Source organism: Miniopterus schreibersii (assembly GCF_964146895.1).
Source record: "Miniopterus schreibersii genome assembly, chromosome: 17".
Lineage (NCBI taxonomy): Eukaryota > Metazoa > Chordata > Mammalia > Chiroptera > Miniopteridae > Miniopterus > Miniopterus schreibersii.
Window position 1 is genome coordinate 41,818,675 of NC_138117.1, and position 27,501 is coordinate 41,846,175.

Genomic DNA, 27,501 nt, shown 5'->3' on the forward strand with positions numbered 1-27,501 from the left:
ATGCAGCTGACAGGATCTATAATCAAAGCTGGGTAGGTGGGGTGTGGGGCAGAGGGAGGGGTGAAGTCAGTAAGTAGAGGCTTGGATGAGCTCTCACCACCATCAGTTAGCATTTGAAAGGACCCTTTTCAATTATCTCAAAAATAATCCACGAGCTGACCTGAAACCCAGAGCACACAATTAAAGTGTTGGGAAGTGACTGGAGATCATGAAGCTTGCCAGGGCCCCAGAGAGACATGAGAGGTGGGAGGCAGACCTTTAGAATTGAAAACCAGCCAAGCACGAGCCAATTACCACCCCGAGATCGATCCTCCAAATGGCACGGGGAGAGAACCGAGTCCCAGTGCACGGACGCTCGGGGTCATCAGCCCGTGGTGAGCAGTGACAGCAAACCCAACACAGGAGGCGGCAGCCAGGCGCAGGCTTCTGTCTGTCAGAACCCGACGCCCTCAGCACAGCAGGAGATGAGCTCGGGGAGGCGGCTGCCGGGGATGCTCCCTGCCCTTGCTGTGCAGCCCTGCGATGCTCACTAAAGTCAGCCCATGAGCAGAGCCCGGGGCGTCTCAGGTGCTCAGAGCCCAGCTCTGCACTGTGTGGGGACCTGGGGGTCACTCAGCCTTCTCAGGGGAGTGTGGATTGAAAGGAGCCCCATGCTTGTCCTCTGAAGCCAGGAGGAAGCTCCACTGAGAAATGCCTTGCAGAGGCCATGTCCTGCTGCTCAGATGAGTCCCCTGCTCCCTGAAGGGATTCCCAGTGAAGGGACTGGGGCCTCAGGAATCCATGGATCTCCATGTAGGGAGCTGGGCTCTCTGAGCAGGTGACATGGTGTCAGAAAGCACAGCCAACATGAAAAGAAACCATTGTTGCTGAGGCTGCCGCAGTGCCAGGGAGCCAATCCTGGGATCACAGCCCCCAACACCCACACATTCCGAGGCTCTCTAAACCCAAAGCTGGTGGCTCACAGCCCTTCCCTTGGCCACACAGGTGTGTCTTTCATAAACAAGAGTGGGATAGGACCGGAACTCGCTTTCCTGAGTCCTTTCCAAAACAGCCGTCACTGCCAACCAGGGGCCTCACAACCGTCTCCTTATTTAATCAAGGAAAATCTGCAAGGAGACCCGGTGCACAGCACAAGAGCTGACACTTCACAGGTATGACAGATGCTGCAGGTGAAAGTGCCGGGGGACTAATGTACAGAGACCAAGGTGGCTCCACAATGGTGGGGTGACATGCACCAAGTCAGGGTGCTCCCCCAGCTCCTCTGTCTGAGGCCCAGGGAATTCTGTTTGACAGCAAGCACACAGGTTGCCCACAGCCCACAGAGGGATAAGCCTTTGTAAATGGACGAAGCGCAGGCACGGATGGGTGGCTCCCTCGGATGGGTTCTGGCTGCACATCCGATGGGCTAGACCCATAATGTGGGAAATCCCTCACGTACAAGCAGGTTATTTAACAGGGGCAGGCACAGTGTGGCAAGAGTCCCTGCAGGCAGGCGTCACGAGTCTCCTTTTACACAAGAGGATGGCAAGACACAGAAAGTTTAAGAAGCTCAGCCAAGGTCACAGAGCCTGAGGGTGGAAGAGGCAGGGGTGGGTCTTGCCTGACTTTTTAATTATTATTTTTTAACATCTTTGCTGAGATATACTTCACATACTACACAATTCACGCATTTAAGGTGCACAATTCAATAGCTTTTAGTGTCCTGACAATTGCGCAGCTATCGCCACTCTCTAATCCCAGGACATCTTCATCACCCCAAACAGGGACCCCGCCCCCATGAGCAGTCCCTCTGCCTCCTCCCCCTCTGACAACCACTAGTCTATTTTCTGTCTCCAGATTTACCTATTCTGGAGGTTTCACATAAACGAATCACACAGTATGTAACGTTTTAGGTCTGGCCTCTTTCACTCAGCATGCTTTAAACGTCCATCCACATTTTGGCATAATCAGCACTCACTCCTGCTCGTGGCTGCGTGTTCCATGGCACAGGCGGAGCACAGGAGCCCATTCTGTGTATCCTCTCCGCAGCTAATGGACACTCAGGCGGGCCCGCTGCCCCGCTGGCTCTCACAGCTAATGCTCGACAACTGTCTGTGCACAGGCTTCTGCCGCTCCTGTTTTCATTTCTCTTCGCCTGAAGAGGACAAGCCCCGGTGTCCTCGTACCCGCCGAGGTGCAAACAAGGATACAACTCTAGTGATTGTAATATGTCATCACCAAGTACGCCCAACTCGATGGCCCTTCTGAGGACAGGGAAATACACGCAGAGCCCAGACAATCCGCTTCCCTGTCCCACTGGCATCCACGCACAAAGGAAGGAGCGTTCCCTCGCACGGTAAGGAGGCCGTCCTAAAGCTAATCCCAGGCACGCTTGCCCAAAGGGACGCTCACCAATTTGCCCGTGTTGTGTCAGCAACACTGAGTGAATGGGCAGGTCGGGCAGGGTGCTGCTGGGAAGGGGTGAGGTGTCCTGTTTGCAGCATGCCCATGGCGGGCAGGCCTGCGCATGGTGGGGCTGAGCGCTGAGACACGGCGGAACCACACACGCGCCCGGGTGACCCTCTGCTCCAGAGGGAGGCTGGCGATGGCACCGCTCCATGCTGGTGAAACAGGCGGCTGAAATCGCACCAGGAAACGAATCCGGGGCAGTCGCCTTTCACGTGGTCTCGTTCCCACCGTGTCCCCCTCCACTGCCTTGGGATGCTAGTCTAAGCTCACCAGCTGACATCAGGGTCCCCCAGAAACCTGCCTGCCTGCCATTCCAGCCCTGCCCTTCCTCATCACCTCCATTCTCTCACCCGCAGTCCCCAAAGAACAGGGCACTGCCCCTGCCAGCTCCGTCACACCCATGACCCTACCTAACAGCCACCCGCATGCACCAAGCAGCCACAAGACAACCAGAATGACACCCTACACACCAGCCCAAGGTTGACAGAGTGCCTTCCCCATTGGGTACTGAGAATCCCCCCAACCCGCACCCCCAACCCTCCCCAGCCCCACTCCCCATGTGCTCCCAAAGCAGATGCTGCTGTGGGTGCCCCTGGCATCCAGGCACACCTGCCTTGGGTGTGGGATCCCTGGGAAACTGGTAGGAGACTGGTGGGAGGCTGCACAGGTGGGCACAGGGGCATGCACCTCTGTTGCCTCCTGAAACCCACAAAATAGAAAGAAGACAGACTACTGGGTAGGAGAGGGGTGGGTGACGTGCAGAGGGATCCGCAGCACTGACAAACAGCCGTCAGCACCAGTCAGAGCAACGCAGGCCTCACCCAGCAGAGTAAAAACAGAAATGCCAAGGGCGCATGAACTGCCTGGGGAGGTCAGCTGGGTTTGTTGTGAAATGTCTGGGGCATAGATCTTAGAGGAATCTAATTATAGTAGGACCTCATTTACGTAAAGCAAACTCACTTCATGGATATGAGAATGTGTCTAAAAGCAGGAGCTGGTCCTGGGGGAGCGCATTCGAGGACAATATTTACCCGGGATGCTGCTGCTGAGTTCCCCTCAGAAGGAAGAAATGGAGGAGGGGAGCTGAGTACACTTTGCACCACTCGGTGTTATTTCATGAGTTAAAATGAACAGGGATCATTTTTATCCTCCAAAAAATGTAATACGTGGTTTTTAAGTGCTTTCTAGACTGAAAACCAACATCGAGGCCAAGGCTTGGGAACAGGTCTGGCCATTATTGTTTACGGGGCCGTAAGCTTGTTAAGACTTCTGAGTAGAAATCAAGGAGACAGGCACCGTAATTGCTGGTAAACAGGGATCAGAAGGGTGGAGCTGGCGCTCTCCCCAGGAGCTCGCGGAGACAAAATGAATGGTGCCACACTGGGCTGCAGCTGCCTGGCCTGATCCTCACTCTGAGAATTAGCAAAGTGGCCCAGCGACAGAGTAGAGATTTGAGAGTTCTTCTGCAGCACCACGCTCTGACTTCCGCCCTCGCAGGGGCGGGCTGGGCTACCAAGGACCCAGGTGGGGCCTTGGGCACCAGGCTCTGAGCTGCTCAGCCACCCCAGCAGCTCCATGGTCTGAGGCTCTGGGTGGACCAGTTCATGCAACTCAACTGAAAATCCACCATCACCGGGAGCTGAGCCCGGCAGGCCTTGGAGACTCAGAGGGGACTTCATCGGTCCATTAATCATGCAGGCCAAGCGCTGGCCACCAAGCAGACAAACACAGAATATGACAGGCACCCTGCCCCGTGGTGGTTCCCAGTTCACCAGTGTCGGCGACAGACCAGGCAGTGACCTCCATAGCTTTCTTAGTGTGCTCCTCCCATGGGTGAAAGGAAAGGGTTGGGCCTAGCCTTCAGGGATCTCTGCTCAGTTGGTCAGAAGACCCCTGATGGTGAGTGGGTGCCAGAGTCATCGGAGAAGCAGGACCAACTGGGAGGGATGCGGGAGGTCAGAGGTTCCTAGAAAAAGCTGAGCCCGTCGTGCTCACGAATGATGAATGTGGATTGGAGCTGCAGAGAGAGCTGAAGGTGCAGGTGTGAGGAGACATGGGGGAGATGGATGTGCTGTCACTCGGGGCCATACTGCAGACAGGTACCAGGGGTGCTGGCTGGGTGCACAGGGCCACCCATGCAGAGCTGCAGGACTGGGACAGCAGCTGGGCCTCAGACCTCCCAGATCTGAAGCTCAAACCCAAGAATCTCTGCCCTCCATCCCTATGGGATCAATTAACGTTCTCAATAAAAATGGAAATTTGATTTCCACAATAACTTCTCAGGAAAAGGCCACTTCCAGCCCCAGGAAATTGAGTTTCTTGGTTTGTTTGTTTTAGCCAGGTGTTCTGCGGGACAGGGCTGGTGGCACACACCCCGTGGAGGATCCTGGGGAGCAGCTCACCGGTACTTGAAAGCCAAGAGCTTCTGAGAACAGCTGCAGCTTCAAGACAATGATGCTGGACTGAGCTCCAATGCTGAAGTATTTCTGGGGTCTCCCTCCTTCACACATTCATAGACCTCTATATTTACTACGCAGGTGCCAGGCTCAGGGGCAAGGGTGAGCAGCGCTCACAATCCACCCTCATAGATGAGGTGAGCTGGCCAGCGGTGGAGGGGAGAGGACAGGCCTTCAGGGAAACAGGGACCTCAGTCCTACAACCACAAGGACCCCAATTCCTCCCATGACAAGAATCAGCTTAAAAGCAGACTTTCCCCCAGAACTTCTAGGCAAGAATTCCACCCGACAAACATCTTGATTTTAGCCTGTGACACCCTGAGCAGAGAACCTTCTTGAAGCTTGAAGCTGCCTTACCCTGACTTCTCCTTAGCTTTCAAGATTCTGCCAACAGCCTCAGTTTCCTCAGAGAATTCTCCTACCTGGTGGGCAAGGAGTGCTCCTGGGCAGGCTGTTGATGCCTCCCTATCCAGCTCAGACCTTCTCTCCTGGTGGCCACCCAGCCTCCTCGACTCTGGCTTGGAATAAGCTGGTCATGAAGAACCTGGTTATCTGTGGACATGCCAGGATGACCAAAAAAATCTCCTCTGTACACTGAGCAAAGGACCTCCCCCCCAAAAAAAGGTATCATTCCTATCCTGGCAGACCTCCAGTTACTAGGAGCAGGAATTTTAGGAACAATTTCTCTTGTTCAAGGGAAAAGCCCCATGGACAGCAGGGGCTGTATGAGGAACAATTAGGCTGAGGTTCCTATAACCTGGGACTATTACATGTGCGTTCCCTATAGTATGTACCTACTGAGAGCGCAAGGTGGCTCCTTTATGAAGACAGAGCAGGAGCCACCTCGCTCATGGGGAGTCATTCGCCAACAAGATGGAGAGGATTCCCGCCTGGCGAGTGTGAGGGAAGCTGTCCTCCATGGCTCTTAGCCTGGGGCAGCAGGCACTGTCATTACCCAGCCTTCAGGTGAGGCAGTGGAAGCCCAAGAGATGTGCTTGTCTGCAGAACAGCCTGAACATGGACCAGGTCCAGCAGGTCTCTCTCTCCACCTGTCCTTGGCAGGGCCACTTCCTCATGCTGACGTGAGAGATATAAGATTGGGCGTCAGCACCCCTATTCAAGGTGCTACACCCCAGCTCAAACAACTGAAGTCCAGGGACTGCCCACCATCCACAGCGGTCACTAAATTGAGATGTTTCCATTGCACGTGCTCTGGGCTCTTTCCCTTGCACAGGGCAGCCGAGACACTGGGGTGGAGAATTCAGAGACATGAGTGTCCCGGGGAGTGGTAGGGGCTGGTGGCAGGAGTCTCAGTGTCACAGTCTGTGGTATTAGGAGATTCTGAGGATGGGGGCTCTGCTGCTAATGAACGTGACCGTGAGCAACCATCTAACCCGGGGCGGGGGTGGGGATCCTCACCTACCTGACCTGCTCCTCTGGCCTCATCCCTATGGATGAAGTGTACCTGCTTTTTATTTGCTTTATACAGTGGGTTGCAAATATATTGCATTTGAGTAATAAATTTTGAAAGCCACTGAGCTGAAGAATCCTGAAGGTCCTTCCTGGCTCTGCCACTCAAAGGCTCTGTGGTAAGTGTCCTCATTGCCATCACTCCTGCAGGCCCAGTGGTATCAGTGTCCCTCTCTCTCCCTCTCTCTCCTCTTCTCCCTCTCTCTCTATCCACCCATTCATTTATCTATTTTATGTCCATGGGACACCATAACTAATAACCCTGGGGAGATCAGTGGACAGCAGTGAGAAAGGCCAGCCACATCCTGCTGTGAACTGATGGAGCCCAGCTGGCAGCAGATAAGAGACGCCGTTGCCAAGTCTGCTTTCTTTAATTAAGGGGGAGATTGATAAGAGCTGCTGGAGTGAAATGAAGAGACTCCAAGCCTCACTGGTTTGCTAAGACCTGAGAGGGGAGACTGAAGACTTAAAAAAAAGTCTCCCTAGAAAGCCCACAGGAGTGATAAGAAGGACAGAGGACGGCAGAAGTCCAGCGATATTGAAGAATGGATCCCACTCCCAAGTCTCCAGCAGGGGACGTGGCCTCCTCTTGCCAATTGCTTGGACAAATTGTATATACTGTTTGGATAAAAATAATTTTTCACTCTGAGGAAAGCACTCCTGGAGAAAGAGTCGGTCTCCCTTCTCCAGCATCAGAGGACACTGCTTCTGGTTCTGACCCTGGGCTGGCATGTACAGGTCTCCTGTAATCCTCCCCAAACTGGTCCCCTTTCACACATGGCCTTGGAGGGGACAGCGTGCCAGGATCAGCCCCCAGGCCATCTGAGCCCCGAGCTGATCCGTCCACTCTGCCGATCAAGGCTCAGGCCTACGACTCAGAGGAGGACTGAAAACTCGAACTTGTCTGGATGCCAGAAGAGAAGTGAGCAAGCTCCTGGAGGTCACTTGGAACATTTTGCTGCATTCCCTGAGCAGAGACCGGGGCTCTGAGAAAGCTCAGCACACATGCAATCTGTTCTGAGAAGGAAAAAACGCTTTTTCAGAAGACACTTCTAGCAGATGTTTTGTTTTGTTTCATAAACTTGAGAATGAACTGCATGTTTACTCTTGTTGCTGGACACAGAAGGTGGGACTGGCCCCACGCCCCAGGGAGCCAGAAAGGTGGGATGTGAACCAGTGTCTGCCTTTGTATTTCTTTTCTTAGAAAGAAAGGCAAGTAGGGGGACTTGGGGCATAGAGACCTGGGTTTACATCCACACTTGGTGGTGAGACAAGGAACAGGAGCAAAGACTGTGCAGTTCCCAGCACGGCCTGCGACATGCCCAGCAACGGGTTAGGACACAGAACCAGTAAGAAAGTACACAGCCTGGCCAGTGTGGCTCAGCAGTTGAGCACTGACCTATGATCCAGGAGATCGCAGTTCGATTCCTGGTCAGAGCACATGCCGGGGTTGTGGGCTCGATCCCCAGTAGAGGGCGTGCAGGAGGCAGCCAATAAATGACTCTCTCATCATTGATGTTTCTCTCTCTCTCCCTCTCTCTCCCTTCCTCTCTCTGAAGTCAATAAAGATATATTTTAAACAAAAAGTTCACAGAAACCACGCATGGGGTTGGGACACAGAACAGTAAGAAAGTGCACAGAAACCACTCTGCAAACCTGAGCCTGAGGTGACACACCTGCGGAGAAGGAGGGCCACTCAGGGTCACCAGCTAGATCATGTCCTTATCATCACCATGGTACAAGTGCAGGGCCTGCTGGCGTGGGCCTTGACACTGGGAAGAGCTGTTTCTCACTCTGCACTCATGGAGCTCCCAGGGTGGGCAAGGGAGGAAGGCAGTGCCATCACCATTTAAAAGCAGGGACACCGAGGCAAGCGCACTGGACGGGGAGCCACCCCTGGGCATGGGCTGCCCCAGATGGTGACCTCCGCTCCCAACCAGGAGCCCCCACAGCTCCTTACGCCCTCGTATCTGCCTCCACCTGCCCTCCCACTTACTATACTTGTTTGACAATTTTGATGCTTCGCCCTGGATAAGCTCTGTGAGCACAGGGCCCATATCTGCTGCTTACTGCTGTCGCCCTGAAATGCTTGCTCAGCAAGCACCAATGAGTTTCAGGAGCGGTGAGCGAGGGAACGCCAAGGACCTGTGGGGCACAAGGGGCCTATGGGGACCAGGCTCGAGGGCCTGTGCCAGGGAAGGACTCTCCCTGGTCTGTGCCATTTCACCAGCTGCTTGGAGCCACTCAAGGAAGAGCCTCCTCCATCCTGCTGCCGCCACTGGACCTGGAAGCCTCTTGGCCACGTAAGTCAGCCCACTTCCTTTAGGGGACCAGGCTTTCCAGGGCCAGAGTGCCGGCTGTGATGACATACCAAAATCATCTAGGAGGTGACAGCTGTCTCCGCCTGGTGGCTGCTGCCGGCTGGAGCCCACAGCACATTCTCAACCCTGTCAAAGGCATCTTTATGGCTGCCTCTGACAGATGGGCCCTCTGAACAAGGCTGGATGCCCAGCAGTTGTCTGGGAACTTGATCAGCCCCTGCCATGGGGAGATCAGGGCCTGTTCCCAGCTGGGGGGCCATGGGAGGCCTATTTGGTAGGAATATCTACCAAATAATACCAAATGTAATACAAGGTGAGTAAGCTGGCAGCCACCTGCCCTGGCCTTGGCTCAGGCGTTACCTAAACACTCTGCCATCTTTCTCCAGGGCTACTGCTGCTGCTCATGGGGGCTCACCATGTGCTAGGCCTCAGCACCCGTTCCTGCACGCAGTCAGCCCACACGTTCCCTGCTACCTACCACATGTCTGACACTGCGTTGGGTGCTAGACACACCACCAGGGGGCCTGAGCACCATGGTCCTGCCCTCATGGGACCCCAGCCAGGCAGTGAGTGCAGCAGGGCTGTGCCTTGTGCACTCCTGGGGACCAGGGACAGCTCTCCCCGGTAAAGTCCCTGCTGAGGGAGGGAACCAGAAAGGCTACCCACAGGCCACGAGGGGCTGACACAGCTGACAGCTGGGGGAAAACCAATAAACAGACTGAGATCCATGTCAAAGGGACCCACGGGCTTTGTCCATTTCAAAGTGACTCCAGAGGAGAGTTACAACTCCTTGTGGTAGTTATTATGCGCCACGTGTCTGCCATCAGCTGCCTGGTCCTGTGCGTGCCTCGGGGGCTCTTCCCATTCCTCGTTACCCAGGGGGCTGCTCCCCTTCCCTCAGGTTGCCGCCGACAAGCCCCTCCCCCTAGGAAGCCACAAGCTCTCTGGGTATCTCCTCCACTCAGGTAACAAGAAAAGGAGGGAAGGAAGGAATGTTCCTGGGACAGTCAGTGCCAGAGCGAGCACGGTCCATGCCAGAGATGGAAGGTGCCTGCCCTATGCCAGGCCCTGGGACACGCAACACAAATGAAGAGCTTCCTCCCAGGACCCATGGCCTTTATGGCCATATTCTGTGCTCTCTCCAGTGGAATTAGTTTCTGAGGAACCGTATGTGGCAAAGTAACATGGCTATTAACAATTCCTTTGCTTCTGCAGTGACTGCCATGCAGGATTGCTATTTTTCATCAAAAACAAGGTAACCACAACTTTCGGCTGGGCTGGGCTGCCTGAGCCCCGAGAGAAAGACACATACACACCAAGGCACCCAAAATTGCTGGAGATGGACCCAGCCGCCACCACACTGGAGGCGTCGGGCCAGGGACCAGGGGCACTGCCACCCTGGGCTTAGCAAACAGCACCAGGTAAATATTTGTTGAATGACTAATCGAACGCCTGCCGGTTATCACTGAACAGATATGGCAGTCAGGGCACCGGGGCAGACTGAATGCAGATTCTCAGTGACTGACCTGACAACCGCACGGCTCCCAGGAAGGCCTGAGAGCCCAGGGCTGCGGGTTTGCGGGCTGACTAGGGGACCCCAGCATTTCTACTGCAGGCTGCGGAGTCCTAATACAAACAACAGAGCCAATGTGAATCCATAATGACCCTCGTTCGCCTTTGGTCCCAGACCAGCAGTTCCCTTGGGGCAGGAGTTCACAGCAACCACAGGGTCCTGGGTGGCCTGAGCTGTGGGGGGTCCTCGAGCCCTCCTGAGCACCTGCTTCCTGCTGAGCACCCACGTCACCTCCTGCCTCCATACAGAGGCTGCGCTTCAGTCCTGCCCACCAGAGCAGAGCGTCTAAAGACCAGGCTTGCTTAGGGAAGCCTGTTATTCATGAGCCACCTCCGCCCTGCAGACTAAACCTGCCGCTCTGTGCTGACCAGTGGGTACCTCCCCGCCAGCAGGGACTGCGCCCCCGGGGTAGCGGCAGCTGGCCCTCTGCGAGCTGAGGTGCCTTCCACGGAGGCGGCCGCTGTGTTTCGTAAGCGGCTGCTGATTTCTGGAAACTGGGATTTTGGGAAGCACTGAGAAGACGGGTGAGGCCGTGGATCTCTCTAAGCCTATGAAAGGGGAATATGGACAGCCGTGCCATGGAGCCCCCAGCCCCACACAGTGCTGGCCTCTGATGCCCCAGGGTGCTCCAGGCCTTCGTTCCATGGCCTCTGACCCAGGGGCATGGCTGGTGCACCAAGACCCTCACCTAGGGTGGGCACCTGGGGCCTCGGGCAGCAGGGACCAGAGAAATGCTAATGGACTTTATCCAGAAGCCAGGGAACCACAGATGAAGTCAAACCCCACTTACTGGGGGCTTCTAAGTGCCAGGCTCTGCCTGTGATACTCACTGCTCATCCTCTACCTCAGGTGGGCCTCACACCGAGGCCGCGAGGATAAATGTAATAAAGGGCCCCACTCCTCAGATGCCACGGGTAGAAGGGGGTCTGCTGAGCTCCATGACCTTCCCAGGGGCACAGCTGACAAGCAGCTGAGCCTGGATGGGGACTGGCACCATCTCGGCACTCCCAACCTCCGGCACTGCAAAGTGTATCCATGGAGATGCCCGAGACACGCAGAAGCATGTCTGCTGGGGGAGGGGCAAGAATGCCGTGTGAGTGGGTACAGGAGCACCCCCCAAATTTATGTCCACCTGGAACCTCAAAATGTGACTTATTTAGGAATAGGGCCTTTGCAGACATAATGAAGAATGTGTGGACGAAATCATCCCAGCTAAGGGTGGCCCTAAATCCAATGAGTGGTGTCCTTCTAATAAGAGGAGACACAGAGAGACAGACTGAGAAGGTGGCCAGATGTAGATGGAGAAGATGGCAGTAATAAGACCACCAGCCAAGGATTGCTGGAAGCTGGCAGGGACTGGAAGAGGCAGGAAGGATCTGCTCCAGGAGCCTTGGAGGGAGTAGGGCCCTGCAACGCCTCAACTTGAACTTCCAGCCTCCAGAAGTGCAAGAACAAATTTCTGTCACTCTAAGCCCTGTAGCCATCTGTGGTATTTGTTACACAGTCACAGGAAACTGAACAGCAGAGGCCCTCCCATGGCTGGCGCAAGCAGAACCCAGAAGACTGGACACGTAACATGGGTTTCGTTGTCGCCGTAGCCTCGCTGTTCATTTATGGCTAATGAAACAGTGTTCCTGGCGGGGTCTGGGCATCCCGCTGGGCAACTTGCTTTAAGTTTTAAGTCCCTGCTACTGTGCCCCTCTCGTCCCGGGAGAAGCCCTCTCCCCAGGCTTCCACACCCAGAGTGAGCAGCAAGTCTGAGGAAAACAGCCCCGCTTCCAACGCTGTCAGAGCAGAGACGTTTGGTTCGATTACACAGACACCCCCCGCCAACACGCTTCACAGCAGCCCTGACAGATAAACACAAGCTGCAGGCACTCAGGCACATTTGTAAATTGAATCAGCATCTTCTGGTGCCTCTTGCTGGGGGCCAGGATCACAGCTTCCCCTATGCAGGAGGCCAGAGCGGGGGGAGTCTCAGGATGCAGGTGGACGCCGGCCAGGGGTGGTCCAAGGAGCAGCCCTGCCCACACCTTGATTTTAGCCCAGGGAGACCTCTCCTCTACTTCTGACCTCCACGGCTGTAAGACAACAATTCGTGTTGCATTAAGCCGCCCAGCTTATGGTTGTTTTTCAGCCCCAGGACACAGACATGCCCTAAGCCAGAGCTTGGCCCCGAGGGCTGCTCTCTCCTCCTTAGTAACTGCCTACGATGGCCGATGGCCGTGGTCTGTCCTGCCCTCCACCCCCACACCCAACCTCCACCTGGCATGACCTGTGGGGTTCCCCAGGCTTCAACAGTACCCCTCCTGTCTTCCAATCTGCCGCCTCCCCAAAGGGACTAGCCCCATGCACCAAGGTCACAGAGCAAGCAGCCAGCACCCAAGGAAGCCCCATCACGAGGAGGGTGCACTCAGGACACCTGTGGATTCGCAAACTTCATCCCATCCAGGGGTCAGGGCGCCTCCCCCAGCCTCACTGTCCCCATCTGGAAAACAGCGCGACCAACATCACATCTGGTTTGGGCGAAGGTTGCATGAGACAACTGCATACGTCCCCCAGCACAGTGCCCTGCGCAGAGAAGGGGGCGACCACCTGACACCTATCTCCTCCCCACATAAATAACTGAGGAGACAGAAGGATGAGCCATTTCCATCTCACCAGGATTTTTTTCATCATTCTCTCCATCAACAGAGGGGCCATTAATATTCCAGAAAGGTGGCTCATGAAGAAAGCCTGTCTCCTCCACATTCATGTCACGGAGACAGACTCACACCTGGAGGGTCGGTGTGGGGTGTGCTCCACAGCTGGACCACTCCATTTGCACACGACCCACAAACTCCACAATTCACACTTTAAATTAAGGAAGGGAAGAGGGGGAGGGAAAGAAAGGCAGGCGTGAGGAGGGGGAGTGCCCACCCATTATAGCTGAAAGTAAACTGGTACGTATGGGCTTCCTGAGGATAGTCTAGGAAAGAAAAAATTCTTCATTTCCTCAAAGGCAAGTACCCCTCATTTGCCAGTTACATGAGGTCTTCATCTGGGTTGCTCTGGATACGCAGATGCCTTGGCCTGGGACTCCTAAGTGGTTAATGGGACCCCTGGCCAGTCCTGGTCTGGAGGCCTCAGCAGTCACATGCTCCCAGCTCACCCGTCACCAGGGCTCAGATGGCCTATCAGCAGCACCTCCTCCAGCAGCAGCACTTCCTCCACACCGCCCAGCTGGTTCCTCAGGGTTTCTGCTGGGCCCCACCACTCCGTGACATTTACGTTCTCTTGTCTTATATTAGAGTTGTGTCTCCAATTATCAGTAACCGAGAAGTGCGTGGCCTTCTGAGTAAGTCCCAGTTTGCATTTACTGGTTGGAGGTCTTGGGCAAATTACTTCACTTTCTCTGCATCTGTCTCAGAAATGAGGCTAATGGTGCCAGGCCTGCACTTGGGTCTCCAGGAACCAAACAAGGTCCCCAACGACAATTTTGGTCACTCACACAGGGCCTGTGCCAGGAGCTCCACAGCTGCTTCTCTTGGAAGGCTTTGAAGGAAAAGGGAAGGGAACAGAGACTGAGATGGAGGGACATAGCAGATGGCAGCCCAGCCCCAGACAGCTTGGCCTGTGTGGACTAAGTCCAGTATCTGCCCTATAGCTCGCCACCAGTTCTCGCACACCGGGAACACGCTGTGCCAGGACAGGAACTGCTCACCCACGAGATGCCCAACAACCTAGAGGCGGAAACATCACCGTCCAGTCCCCAGGACCCTGAGGCCCAAGCTGCCTGGCTAACGATTACACACACCTACACACCTGCTCACACTCAAGGGGCACTTTTGGATATGGTGGGTTACCTCTAGTAAATAACTTGGGAAGAAGGTGCTTCCAATGCTGAGGATAGCTCTGTAGAATCTGCATACATATGCATATGCATATATGCAAAATCTATGTCTGAGTGTAGGCTCAAAGCAGGATCTCTCTCTATTTATAGACGTGCAAATGTATAGATGCAGCTCTCACCATATAAATATGAATGCATGTGTATATATAGATCTCCCAGCCCCTGAAATAGAAATCTAGATACTTAGATGAATTAGAGGGTTTCAAAAGGCGCGACTGAGTGCCTGTGCTCCAGACTAAACGCATCCTGGGCTGCTGGCGTTGCCCTGTGCAGCTTTCCCTCAGGGCCTGTGTCCTGGGTTCTGGGTGCTGCCACTTTGGCCCCACTGCGGGCTGTCTAGATGAGTGTGCATGTCAGCAGGAGGCAGAGCTGCTTCAAAGGGAGTGCCCTGCAGACATCCAACGTTGAATGGAACCACCGTGAAGGCTTCATAAAGTTCAGGGCAGGGGACTTCAGGGCACACTGCCAAGGGCCTTACGTTTCTGCCAGAGAGATAGTTCCAGAAGCCACAGACTCCCACCTCAGACAACACACCTCCAGCAGTTCTCAGGGGAAGCCACTCCTGGACTGAGCCCTGTCCTCCAGGCTTTGTCTAGGACACCTGGAGAAAAGACCTCCTGGCACCTCCCAGAGCACATGTAAGGCCGTGACAAGGAGCACAGAGCACATGGGAAATGGATAACAGGGCTGCACCATCAGCCACTTCCCATCACCAAGAAGAAATTCAGCTGCTGACACGGAGCGTTGCGATCACGGCCCCTGCCTGCCTCACCTGCCTCACCTGCCTCACCTGCTCAGGTGTCAGAAGCAGCCGAGCTACACTTGGGGGAAGTGAGCCAGGAACCAGCAAGAAACAGAAGCAGGTGCCGTTGCCTCTTCCGCCCTGCCTCCCCTCGGCTCTGCGTCTCCATTATGTTCCAAGCTAAGAATTCTAAACACAAGGGAGCTACGGGGCAGTTACTATGGTGTGATGATATACTCTCGGTTACATATCACAGTACACAGGTAACATTCCGTAACACGACGGATGGCAGTGAACACAATCACAGCACTATCACAAGGGTGAGCATTTCTGAGCCTGTCCACACTGGGAACCACTCATTGCCCTCGCCCTCCGTTTGCTGCGCTTCTCGCTGCCCTATGAGATAGGTATTACCCGCTCAGTGTTCAGAGAGAGGAACAGGCCAGGAGTTCAGGATTTCCCTCAAGGCCGCCCTGTGGGGATTCTGTCTGAGTGCCTGGCTCGGCGCTGACACCTGATGGCTAAAGCATAGGGCCTAGAAAGGTCCGCACCGTGGTGGAAGGGCCTAGACACTCCTACCCTCCCTGCCCACAACTGCCCAGGCCTCCCATGGCTTTCTTCTCTGCTTCCTGGTTCCTGTGGCAGCTCCCCAGTAATACCTGAGCCCAGCCAGAACCTCTGCCCAACTGTTTGAAGAGACATCTAAAGGCACGAGGCTGCCAACAGCTCAGCCACCCCTAGACCCCGGAGTGAAGTGGGGGAAGTGGGGCGATGGAGAAAGGACAGGTGTTTGGTTCACAAGCACGCTGGAGGGTCTGCCACAGAGAAGACACGCTACTCGGAGCCAAGAAGACTGCACAGCTCATCTCTGAGCTCTGCGCCTGGCCCCACCCGGCACTCTGCAGCACTGGACACACCCACCCACTCATTTTGAGCTCTGGCTCGTGCCCACCTCCCAACTGCACTGCGAGCTCCTGGCATGGTGCCAGGGACGTGGTGGCCACTCAGTCAGTGTCAGTTCCTTTCCCTGGTCCTGGCTCTCTCGCTCACAAACTACCTGCATCATGGACAGTTTCCAAGAGCATAAAATGACAGTCAGCCAGCCCAGTGCCCCTGTGGGCTCCAGAGGCACTGATGGCATCAGTGGTTACGCTTTTTTATATTTCACACAGTCACCTGGAAGTCACACATTTCTCCTCCATCGGGTGGCACATACCTAAGAAAACATGACAGACACTCCTCCTCTCCAGCCAGAACTCTCTCAGCTCCGGTGACCCTGGGCTGGCAGGGGTTCTGGTCAACGGGTGTGCTTCTGATGAATGAAATGAAGACTGAGTTCATCATCCTAACCTGAATAGGTTGGGACACAACCTTTTGAACTACAGGTGCACCCTGTGGAGAGGGAGCTGAGCACAGAGGGCTCCTCGGAGGTGGACAGAGCAAACCTCGTCAGGTACCCGGCGCTCCCGTGTCTGAACGCCCGTGCACCTGCTGACAGGCCACGCACTCTTCCCAGGGCAGAAATGTGCTCTCCATCCCCTCACCCAGATGGTTCTGAGTCTAGGCTTCTCGTGAAACATTCTGAAGTGTCACCAAGGTTTGGTGGTAAACGGCTCCTGTGCCGTCAGCCCAGGGATGTGCCACTTGCAATTCGGGGAAGGCCCCTGGCCCACAGGCCTCCTGTTATAGCCTGTGCCAGCCAGTGTTCCCCAAGCTGGGCGCCTGTGAATACCATCACCACAGCAGGAATGGGGTGTGTAGGAAAAACAACCAGTTCCTGCTCTCAGCCTGGGTCCTCGTGGGGTAGGGAGCAGGGAGGAGGCGAGATCAGAGTGCAGTCACTCGGAGGCACCTTCCCAGTCTCTGCCCAGCACTGGGAAGAGCTAGAGTATGTACTCCTGTGCCCAGGGTGTCCTGTGGTCTTACTTAGTGGTGTGAAGGGTTGGGGCGACAGGCACAAACCCAGTTCACTCCAAGGCCCCGCATGCAGAGCACAGGCAGGTGCTCACCGAACGCCTGCTGAACAGGGAACACAGGAATGGATGAACGAGGGAGCAGGTGAACAGGCCTCCCGCCGCTGGCTCCCTGAGGGTGTGGTTTAGCTCTAGGCTTCGGGAAGTAGGGGCAGGTTGCCAGTGAGGCTGTGATTGCCTCCTTCTGGGTCTGCAATGGTCCAGAACCGGGATAAGGCAGGTCTAGCCCCAGGGGTCAGGAGCAGAGGGCAGAACTCGGGGTGTTGGGCTCACTCTGGGGATCTGGAGCAGAGGCTGGGACAGGAACCCCTTGAGGGATAGGGCGCCCAATGGCAGAGCTGAGGGCCAATGGAGCGTAAGTTTAAAGATAAGGCAAAGGGTTCTTGTTTTGATTTTGTTATTTCTATTTGTAAATGAATATGTAAATATTTAATATTTTTATATTATATATTATAAGTAATTACTGTAATCATATGTAATTATTATGTATATACATATGCATATGACAAATGCACATAATTGCCTAATAAATATGCAAATGTGAGCATTATTCAGGGTTTTATTATTTAATTTTGTTTTGTCTTAATTCTCAGGGCAAATGGGGTCACCGGGATGAAGCAGTACAGCCGGGAAGGGAGAGCGTCTGCTCAGGCTTGGTCTGTGCGTTCGGAGCAGCTCTTCCTTTTCTACCAGCCATCAGGCCCTCTCAGGGTTTGCAGGGGCTCACTGAGCTCAGAAGTCTGCAGGCTGAGTTATTCCAGTGCGAGCATTTTCTCCACTCCCCGCATGACTCTGGAACATCAAGAACCAAAATCATCACACTCTCTTTGAGTCAGAATCGACAGGGCCGGCTTTGTTCCCTGGAGCCTCAGATCACAGATGTCACCATTAACGATGCTTTTAGTTCCGGAAAGGAGGCGAGAGCTCCGTGCGGAGTCAGGCCTGGGTTGGGGTCCTTCCTGCTTCGCCTTGGCAGGGACCCAGCTCTCAGGTGCCTTGTCTGCTTCGGGGTGGGGATGCTCCCAGTGCCCTCGCCCTCACCGTGGGGGCAGGAGGACGCATGGGAGCACGTGACACAGTGTCCCCAATAAAGGGCAGCTTAGACATGCACCCAGACTCAAACCCGGAGCCTCCACTTCCTGGCTGTGTGGCTCTGGGGAAGGAACCTAGCCCCTGAGCTCCACTGGATAAGGGTCCCAGTGATCACAGCAGGTACCACATGATGAGAGCTCAGCACAGTCAGGCTCACAGTGAAACCCTAATGAATGCCGTTCTAATGAACCCCTCTCCTTTCTCTCTCTTTTCTCTCTCCTGGTCAACGCTCTCAGAAGACCTGCTGGCAGTGGGGCGTACTGAATGAGCTCAGCAGAGGGGGGCCAGTGAGCACTGTGCCGGCGCTGGAGCACCTGGGACTCCCTCTGCGGAGCGCACTGGCCCGCCTGCCCCTGCACACTGCACCAGCCCGGCGACAGGGCTCCAGTGAGTGCTGGCTCCTTCCGGCGTACAATCAATCACTCGCACACGCACACGCACAGGCGCTGGCACGGCGCTCCTCAGGCAGGCGGGTCAATTATTAAACCATTATTTGTTCAGGCCTCTGAGAGGCGAGGGGCTCTGCCTCCTCCACAAACATGCCTGCAAGACAGTCGGGCCTACTGGTTACCTTGTAACCAGGAGCTGGGCCACAGATCAAAAGACAAACCAATAAATAAATCAGCCCCAAAGATTCTGAATGTGGGGACTTGAAGGCCACAGGTGGGGAAAGCAGCTGAGTGTGTTCTCCCCGGTCCGGAAACAAGCTCATTTAGAATCCCAACCTGTGAATCGTGGCCCTGGGGTGTTGGGGTGCCCAGAGCTCAGCTCTGGGGCCACGGTGGGGTCTGAATCCCAGCTGCAGCATCTCGCCAAGTCCCTTCATTTCTCTGGGCCTCAGATTCGACCACTTCAAATGACAATGGCATCACCAATGCTCAGGCCCACGTGGAGGTCCAACTGGATCATCAAACCCAAGGTTTTTGCTCCACTCCTAACCAAAATAAGGACCCTGGGCAGCAGGGGTGGGGGTCCTATGTTTACTCTCTCTCTACTCCTGGCCAAAATAAGGACCCCAGGCAGCAGGGGATGGGGTCCTGGTTCAAGTTCTTCAGGTCACTCTCACGACCAAACTCCCACCTGCCCAGTGGGAAAGATCTGCTGTGCACCCTGCAGTTGGTTTACATTTTCTCTGCCTGCTGCTGCCAGAGGTTTACAGACGTGGACAGCTGTGAAGGCGCTGGAAGACCTGGCAACTCTAAGGGTGGAAGGTAAGTGCTAGTGTGAGTTGGGGGATGTCTGTGGGACCCCACTTCCACAGGGTCATCTCCTTCCTGTCTTCACCTGCAGGAGTCTGAATTTGGAACGAGAGTATGATGCACATTCGAGAAGCAACAGTGGTTTTGCCAAGACCAGAGCCAGCCTGGTCTGCCAAGGCCAGGCCCACGTGTACATGGGCACCACCTCCACGCAGGGCCGTACACACACTCACGCAGGCCCACCTCACCTCCCAGCCTCAGCTCATCAGCTGTCTCCATCTAGAAGCCTTTTCCTCTGTTTCTTCACATGAGATTCTACCCCCTGCTCTCAGCCATCTCTCACATGCTTTTCCACGATTCCCCTGGTCAGCCCCAGACTGGCACCCCCAGCATTCCTACTCTCATCACCATCTGATAGACAAATGCCCACACCAAGCCCAGGGGCCTGGAGCTTCTCCAGGGCTAGAGCATGGGACCCCACATGTCCCCTGCCTCTCCCCCACCACCTGGCCCTGGAAATGTTCAGGAGGTGGCATTGACTTGAACCAAGCTTCTGGGGCCTGCAGCCCAGATGCCCCCATGTGGCTGTGTGACCTGATATCCTCCTTGAGGCCTGGCTCAGGGCACACAGGCAGGCCCCATGCCACTCCTTCCCACAGCACCCAGCCCATCCTGTTTCCATTTTTAGAAGCAGCAATCAATATTGTGCACTGTCCTAATGACCCACAAAGACAGTGGGGTAAAGCCGGCTCTCTACTGCTTACTCAGCACAGTGAATTTCTGCATAATAAAGTTCATGCCTCCAGAAAGAGAAGAGGCATGCGGGTGATAACTCACCACAACCTCAGGAAGCAGGGAAAGGAATGCTTCCTTCTAATGACAGCGGTGAGTCCTGCATCTGGAAAAGGGAATGACCACGCACGAGTGATGCTGTTCCCTGCAGAGGTGGCTCTGCCTGCTGCCAGTGTCCTGGCACACCCAAGAGAGCGCGCAAGCCCCACCCAGCCAGCAAGCTGCAGGGATCAGAGAAGAGCCCAGCTGGCGCCGGGACCCCAGAGAACACAGGCAACACATATGTGGGAAGAGCCCCAAGTAGATCTGTGGGAGCATGGTGGAGGGACACAGAGGTCAGTGGCTGGGGAGGGGTGACTGCTGAGCTGCACCTTGAAGGGTGAATGAAGCACATTTGTCCAGATGGAGCAAAGAAGGAGAGGAGGACACTGCCTGTGAGGGCCTTCAACAGGGTGGCCCCAACCCCTTTGGGGCCACAAGACCCTTTGAAAACCTGATGAAAACTATGGCCCTATTCCAGGAAGATGACCCCCCACCCCCGCATGGTGCACATAACTGTGTGCACTGGAGGGCGACTCACACCCGGTGGGCGTGTGAACGTGAGCTGGTGGCCTCTCTACCCCTAGCGCTCAGCCTGGGCCTGGTACACATAGCTGCCGAGCAGATGCCGCTGAGCGAGTGGCCCGCTCACCCCCACGGCTGTGAGTGAGCAGCAACCCAGACACAGGCCACGTCTTCCTCAAGTTTAGAACAAGCTTGGAAAGCCACCTGTGTGATGACAATACGGACCCTGGTCCCAGTGAGATGGTCACTGGGTTCCTGGAGGCAGAGGAAGGTGAGGTGCCAGGACCGACAGTCACTCCCGGGCAGGGCACTGTGGTGGCTCTGTGATTTCCACCCCAGGCCTCTGTGCTTACTGAGGCTCGTTCACACAAAAACCAGTGTGGGGAACATGACATCCACCAGGTGCTTGTCCCAACAGATGCCATGGTCCTTTATACCACCTAACTTCCCCACAGCCATTTAAATTGGGATTGTGGCTCATTCACAAATTCAGAGACTGAGGTTCTGTATGGTAAGCGACATGCCCAAGGGCTGGGCTGGGAGGAAACCCCAGGACACTCAGCTTGGAGCCCCAGCTCTCCTGACCTGCTGGGACTGTGGAGGAGTGTGACACCTGGTGCCTTCCTACCTCACCAGGATCCACACATTTCCACCATCAAGGGAGGCTGGAGAACTTGTTTCCACTCTTTGCTAAGACTGACATCTCCGGGAGCGACAGTTCCTCAGCTGCTTTCTTCCAGCTGTTTGGCTGGGCTGAGCGTCCAGTGACAAATCACCAGCAAAGGGCCTTGGGGAGCCGGACCTGTCAGTAGCTGCCCGAGAAGGTCAGGAGGCTGAGTCTTTGAAGTTGCCCTGTCAGGCTCAAGGTCTGCTTCAAAGTGGCTGGAGGCCAGGCCTAGTTAAGATCACTTGCTTTGTCAACTCCTCAAATGAGAAAGAGCTCTTTTCCCCCACACCTCCAGGTACTGCAGCCTAGGTGACCCACTTGTGCTTCCAGCCTCTTTCCTTCCTGGGCAATTAACAGCTTAACTTCAGACACTTCGCCGTCAGCACTGGCTCCGTGCTCACTTAGCACATTCTAACAAAGCGGGTAAGACACAGAAGTGAGTATGAGGCACAGTGAGGCCAACGCTTCCCTGTCTAATGGTGTCCCCGGGAGCTGGCGAGCAGGAGGAAGTGGGGGGGCTAGTCCCCACACAGGACCCCATGGGTGACACGGTGACTTCGGAGATCCACACCCACATTCCCACGAGCTCTCGGCCTTGAGTGTGTCTCACTGTCACAGCCCCCTGCACATGGTGCCTCATTCCATCTCAGCCCAGTTGCAGAAGAACTGTCACTGGAGGGAGGAGGGAGTGAGCGCTCAGAGGGAGAATGACCCACCCAAGGTCACTGAGACCTGCAACTCAAAGCCAGAGCTTCTGCATCCAGATCTGAGTCCTTACTGCTGCTGGCTGCCGGCTGGGGTGTGGACAGCTCAGACACAAGTTCCCATGAGAGAAGCCAACTGGAGGGAGACAGAGTCGGGCTGCCTGACCTGTATGGTGCCAGTCTGCTCAGCTGCACAGTAGGGTCAGGGGACAGCTCCAGTGGAAATCCTGCCTGAGGCTAGGGGCCCTAAGGCCCAGCCCTGCACCCTTATCTCAGTAGATGCTTCCAGGGATACTGACAAAGGTCATTTGTCTGATCTTCTCTGTGAGAAAAAGCCACAGGAGTGGGTCGAATTGAATGCAAAGTGGTAGAACCCGTAAGTGTGGTGGCTGGCTATGAAAACATGGTAGGCAGGCTCGTCCCTCTCCAGGAGCGACCTTCCCTGCCCGAGGCATTTAGCTCCTTGGGTTCGTCCAAGGCTCCGCTTGCTCAGCTGGTGCCCAAGAATCTTTTCTGTGCTGTCCTTGGAAGCTCATCCAGGGAAGACAAGAGCGCTCATCACTGCATAGGAAGCCCCCGCTGATTCACCCCCAGACACCTCATTCAGCAAACGCCTACAGCAAACGCTGCGCCCTCAATCCTGCAGTGGGCCGGCTGGGAAGCCTGCAGAGCCCAGCCTTTTCCGCGAGGAGGAAGCACCAGGGTTAAGCCTTTCTTTGTCTCGTAAAGACACAATGGGGAACCAGAGGAAGACTGAGTTCTCCATCACTTATTTTCTAAAATGTCATACACCTTGAGGGGTATTTGAGAAGAAGTCACGGTTTCTCTGGGCCCAGAGGAGTAAGCATGCATCCAGCCAGGAAGGGTGTGAAGAGATGGTGAGGGAACACCGTGGGCCAAGGCGGGGCTCCTGCCAAAGGCGGCCCTGCAGCCCCTTTGCTTCCTGGGCGATTCATCTCTGAAGCCTGAGAGGTGGGCGAAATACTGGACTGGGGAGGGTGCTGGGGGTACCAATAGTGCCCCAACACCCTCCAACATGTCGGTTTCAGGCTGGTTTCCTGTCAGTAGAGCCATCCTGTACTGGATACCAGCCCCCTTTGGTGATGGACTGAGATCCTGGAGAATGGGGGAGGGCTGGGTGGAGACAGGTGACTGGTACATAGGGGGGACTGACAAGTTAGTGACTACAACAAAGCTAATGAAAGCAGACTTCTCAATGCCAAGGAGGTGAGGTGCAGGTGACAAAAGGGGACAAAGCAGTTAGTGGTACAGTGTGTGATCTTGTTTGTCCATATAGATGGATGGGCAGAGGTGCTCGGTGTGTGTGTTTATATTTGTAAGTACATGTCCATTTCCTGGCCCTGGCCTCTGAGAAGGCGTGGGAGTAGAAACACTCCCGTAGGAATGACCATCCTTCAGGTCTGGATCCTGGTTGCTAAATACCAGGCTTCACTAAAGGGAACTGACACTCCTTGGAAAAATGGATGCTGGCCCGGGTAGTTCAGGATGAGGCTGGAATATTTTGTACCAAAAAGCAAGGAAGTGTAAAAGATGGAGACATGTCAAGAGGCAGAGAAGCCAGCTGCTGGGAGGAGCTCCCACTACTGAATCTGAGACAATTTGAGCATCAAAATAAATAAATAATAGTAACATTTTAACCCACTGAATAACATAGGAAATGATGAACCTATTCAAATATAAATAAATGGACAAAGGAAAGTATGAGGAGGAATCAGGTATTTACAGTTTCAAAGTACTTTCCCACAAAGTACTTACTGATTACAAAGAGAGAGAAAGGAACTTGATAGTAGGTTCCTCTGGAGACTGGCTGGCACCACCTTAGTCAAATGATCAAAATGAACTGTCACTGACAATGGGACAAATGGAACTGTGGGCACCTGAGACAGGTGCAGGGGGTGCAGCATCACTTCTGTGGCATCCCTGCCAAAGATACACACACTAAATCTAATCACCAGGACCCAGGACACAATCCCAAACCGAGGGATACTCTACAAACAGCTGGTGGCTAGTATCTGAAAGCGTCAAAGTAACAAAAGTCAAGGAAAGACAGGAAGAGCTCCTGACCCGACAAGGATAGAGACACATAACAACTGAATGCAACAAGTGATCCTGGATGAGACCTAGTTTTTTTAAGCTATAAAGGACACTTTTGGGACAACTGGCAAAAGTTGAATAGGGTCCAGGTATTAGCTGGTAGTACTGATGCTAATTTCCTGACTCTGACAGCTGTGTTGTGGTTATATAAGAGAATGTCCTCATTTGTAGCAAAGACACATGAAAAAATTGGGAACGATGGTGCATCAGGCCATCACCTACTCTAAAATGGTTCGGGGGGAAAAAATCTCACTACTGTATTTACAACTTTTCTGCAGTCTGTGCAAAATAACATTATTTCTGGGAGGGGAAAAAAGGGAGGATCCATACCTAACTCTTCAGATATTAATAAATTCCAGATAAGTAAAAACTCAAATATTAAAACAAATGAACCCATGAAAGCTGTAGGAGAAAATACGGGAAATTAAAAAATACATGTCTAAGTGAACAAAACCAAATGTGATGCAGGAACAGCAGGTGTTAGAAGAGACTGCCACATTTCAAGTAAGTGTCTCCCAGTTTGACGCATCCCATAAGGACGGGCATGCTGATGGGATATTTGTTGTAACAATGTTTAAGATAGAAAACACTGAAAACCACCTAAGCGTCCACCAAAAGGTGCAGAGCAAATGAATTACACACATCCTACGGGGAGTTAGAGGAATGTGCCTCGTGCCCACGCCCACGGCTGGCTTCTTCGTCACAAGGCGGCTGCAGGAGTCAGGCTCCAGGGCCCCTTCTCACCTCTGCTTCCAGGACACCTGCACCAACTCCCAGCAGCGCACGCCAGGCTGTGTGGGGGTGCTCTAGTGACTGAACCTGGGTCCTCCACCCACATCAGACTGGGAGTCTTAAGGTCAGGGATCAAGTTTAACTTACGTCTGGTCCCAGCACCTAGGATGGTGCCTGGTGCAGAATATATAGTCCATAGCTAGCTATATATTGAATGAATGGATAAATCCATCAAAGAATGTACACACTCCATGTAACCTTAGGCAACAAACCCTAGTCTGTTTCCTAATTTGTAAGAGAAGGAAATAACAACAACCTCACAGACTTGTGTGGTTGGACAGACTGCGTGGAGAATCTGGTTATTGTGTCATACTCCCCAAAAGTGAGGGTGTCGTTCTTTTTGAAGCAGGGCAGTGGGGTGCCCCACACAAGTCATCACGCGGTCACTGTCTCTGAGTAGGCATTCCCCTCGTGCCTATGAGCACCACCTGCACACCACAGCTGGGGACTCCAGCTCACAGTGCAATATGCCCGGTGGCTATTTGGGGAACGTGTGCTGAAAGTATCCCCTCCAAAATGCAGCTAACCCCTAATTTGTATTCACTGGATGCCAACAAAAAGGAGCACAGACCAATCACTGATGTATCTAAGAAGCTCTCAGAGAAGAGTGTCCAGCTCAGAAGGCAGCAGGAGGCACAGCAGTGGGGCTCTCAAAGCGGGTGGTAAATGACAGCCCCGTTAGTCACCACGACCCGGTATCTACAGAAATGGCCCTCAAAACAGACTGTCAGAGAGCACACCAGGCCCTGCACCCACTGGGGACTCCCACTGGAGGTGCAGCCTACCCCCATTTGCAGGACTAGGACAAGAGGCAGCCAGGGAGTTCCAGGGCCTGTCCTGCACCCGCCATGGCCCTGCCACCACTGTCATGTCCCATCCTGCCCTGCCTTCCAAAGGCACACACAGTCCTGGACCCCTCCAAAATCTCTGCTTCCTCCTCCCCACGAGGATTCCAGTGGCCCCCACCAGGCCGGGCCCACATCTGTCTCTGAGAGGTCAGAGAAACACTCACTGGGATCAGGGCATCTCTTCAACCCCCACTAAGGATCTGGTGCTGTCAGCATCTCCAGTTTACACCTGAGAAACTGAGGCTCAGAAAACTGGGCCACCTGCCCAAGGAAGCACAGACCAGGGCCAACATTCCAGGTGCACCAGAAGCTGGTGGTTCCAGTGTTGATCTCTGAGCTCTCTCGTGGGCTGAGCACCAAACCAAACACACACGCTCCCACGCCGACCATAAGGAAAGCTGTCAGAGCTCATGCTAAGAGGAAGTAAGTAACACACCCTGTTCCCTCCCACCACCCCAATCACTTAAGTCCAGAAACATCTACAGAAAACACGCTTGTTTGGACATGGTCAAGTGCCACCAAGGAGGACCACAGACTCTACAGCACCTGGAACTGAGGGGCACCTGACATGCACTGCACCTGTGCTTTGAGGGCCCTAGGCCTTTCACAAGTTTGTGCTGACAGGACATTCCTGAGGTGCTGAGCTCAGGTGAGATGCAGACACCAACAGGGCGTGGTGAGCTCCCCCACTCCAGGTTCCATGATGACCTCAGCAAGCCGAGCCCAGAGCGGCTGCACGGTGGGAAAGGGCCATACTCACCCCACTGCAGGGGAGCCAGCTGCAGGTGCTCTAGGACCAGCTGGTTCAGGAGTCCCTCCACACTTGCCTCCCCTGTGCGCTTCAGCGAGGGGTGAGCCTTAGTCAAGGAAAACGCAGTCCTGCTGGGGCCCCAGGACAGGAGGAGGAGCTCTAGAAGTTTCTAGGCAGACTCCCAGTCAGGAAACCACCTGAACCAGAGATATGCCGTCCTCTGCTCATGTGACGGTCTAACCAACCTGTAGGACATCACCTGTGTGTGTGGAAAACAGTGCCTCTCTCCTCCAGAGCCCAGATCTGGTGAAAGAAGCTACTGTGATGTAAGAAGTCCAGTGAAATAATTTTAATCCAGCTACTCTTGCTGGGGAAATGCAGAGCATGGCTGGTTGTTTTCCTTAGTAAGGCACCAAACTGTGGCTCTCTGTTCAGTACAACCAAGTGCGTTTCCGATGCGTCGGTTTCAGGCCCGTTTCCTGTCTGTCAGTTCTGCCTGAGATCTAATTACACGTAGCACCGGGGATGGGCTCGCTGACAGCAGTTCATCCTGGAGGAACTCATACCGTCTCTCGGCAAATATGGGCAGAAAGAAATTAGGCTTGGCAACGCAGAAAATAGAGCTCACCCTGACACTAACATTAAACAGTCAATGTGGTCCTCGGGAATGGATCTGTAAACCTCTCTCCATTTCCTACGTAAGTCAAAGACACAATGTTGAAGTTGCGATCGACGGGAGAATTCAGTCCCTGACCTCCTCCGGGATGGGGGGGCTTCCTTCTCCCTTTAGCAAGGAACTGCACTCAAAAAACAGGTGGTTGACTGAAGAGGGGCACAGATGGCGAGAAGCACACAGGACATAAAGCGTGAGGACAGCCGTGTCAGGGTAAAGCCCTGCAAGTAGACTAGGATGGGGCTGAGGCTGGGAGCAGGGGGTGCAGGGCCCCGAGGGAGTGAAGCCCCTAACTGGCTCTGCTCACCGTCTCCTCTTGGTGGCACGTGGCAGCTAAAGGGGGAGGAGGGTCTAGAGACACTCAGCCTAGCTCTGAATCTTGACACCACCCCTGGTGAACATGGGTGGGTCTCAGTTCCATCATCTTTA

At 54.3% G+C, this 27,501-nt stretch overlaps 1 protein-coding gene across 4 annotated transcripts in view; it reads right to left on the reverse strand.

The window, feature by feature from the left end:
• Window positions 1-27,501, reverse strand: part of TRAPPC9 (trafficking protein particle complex subunit 9) — a 300,485-nt gene that overhangs the window by 32,905 nt on the left and 240,079 nt on the right. For all 4 annotated transcript variants that reach the window (XM_081117295.1, XM_081117296.1, XM_081117294.1 and 1 more), the window contains one exon: window positions 26,409-26,499. In XM_081117295.1, the coding sequence (XP_080973421.1) occupies window positions 26,409-26,499 (91 nt within the window). The remainder of the gene's footprint in view (window positions 1-26,408; window positions 26,500-27,501) is intronic.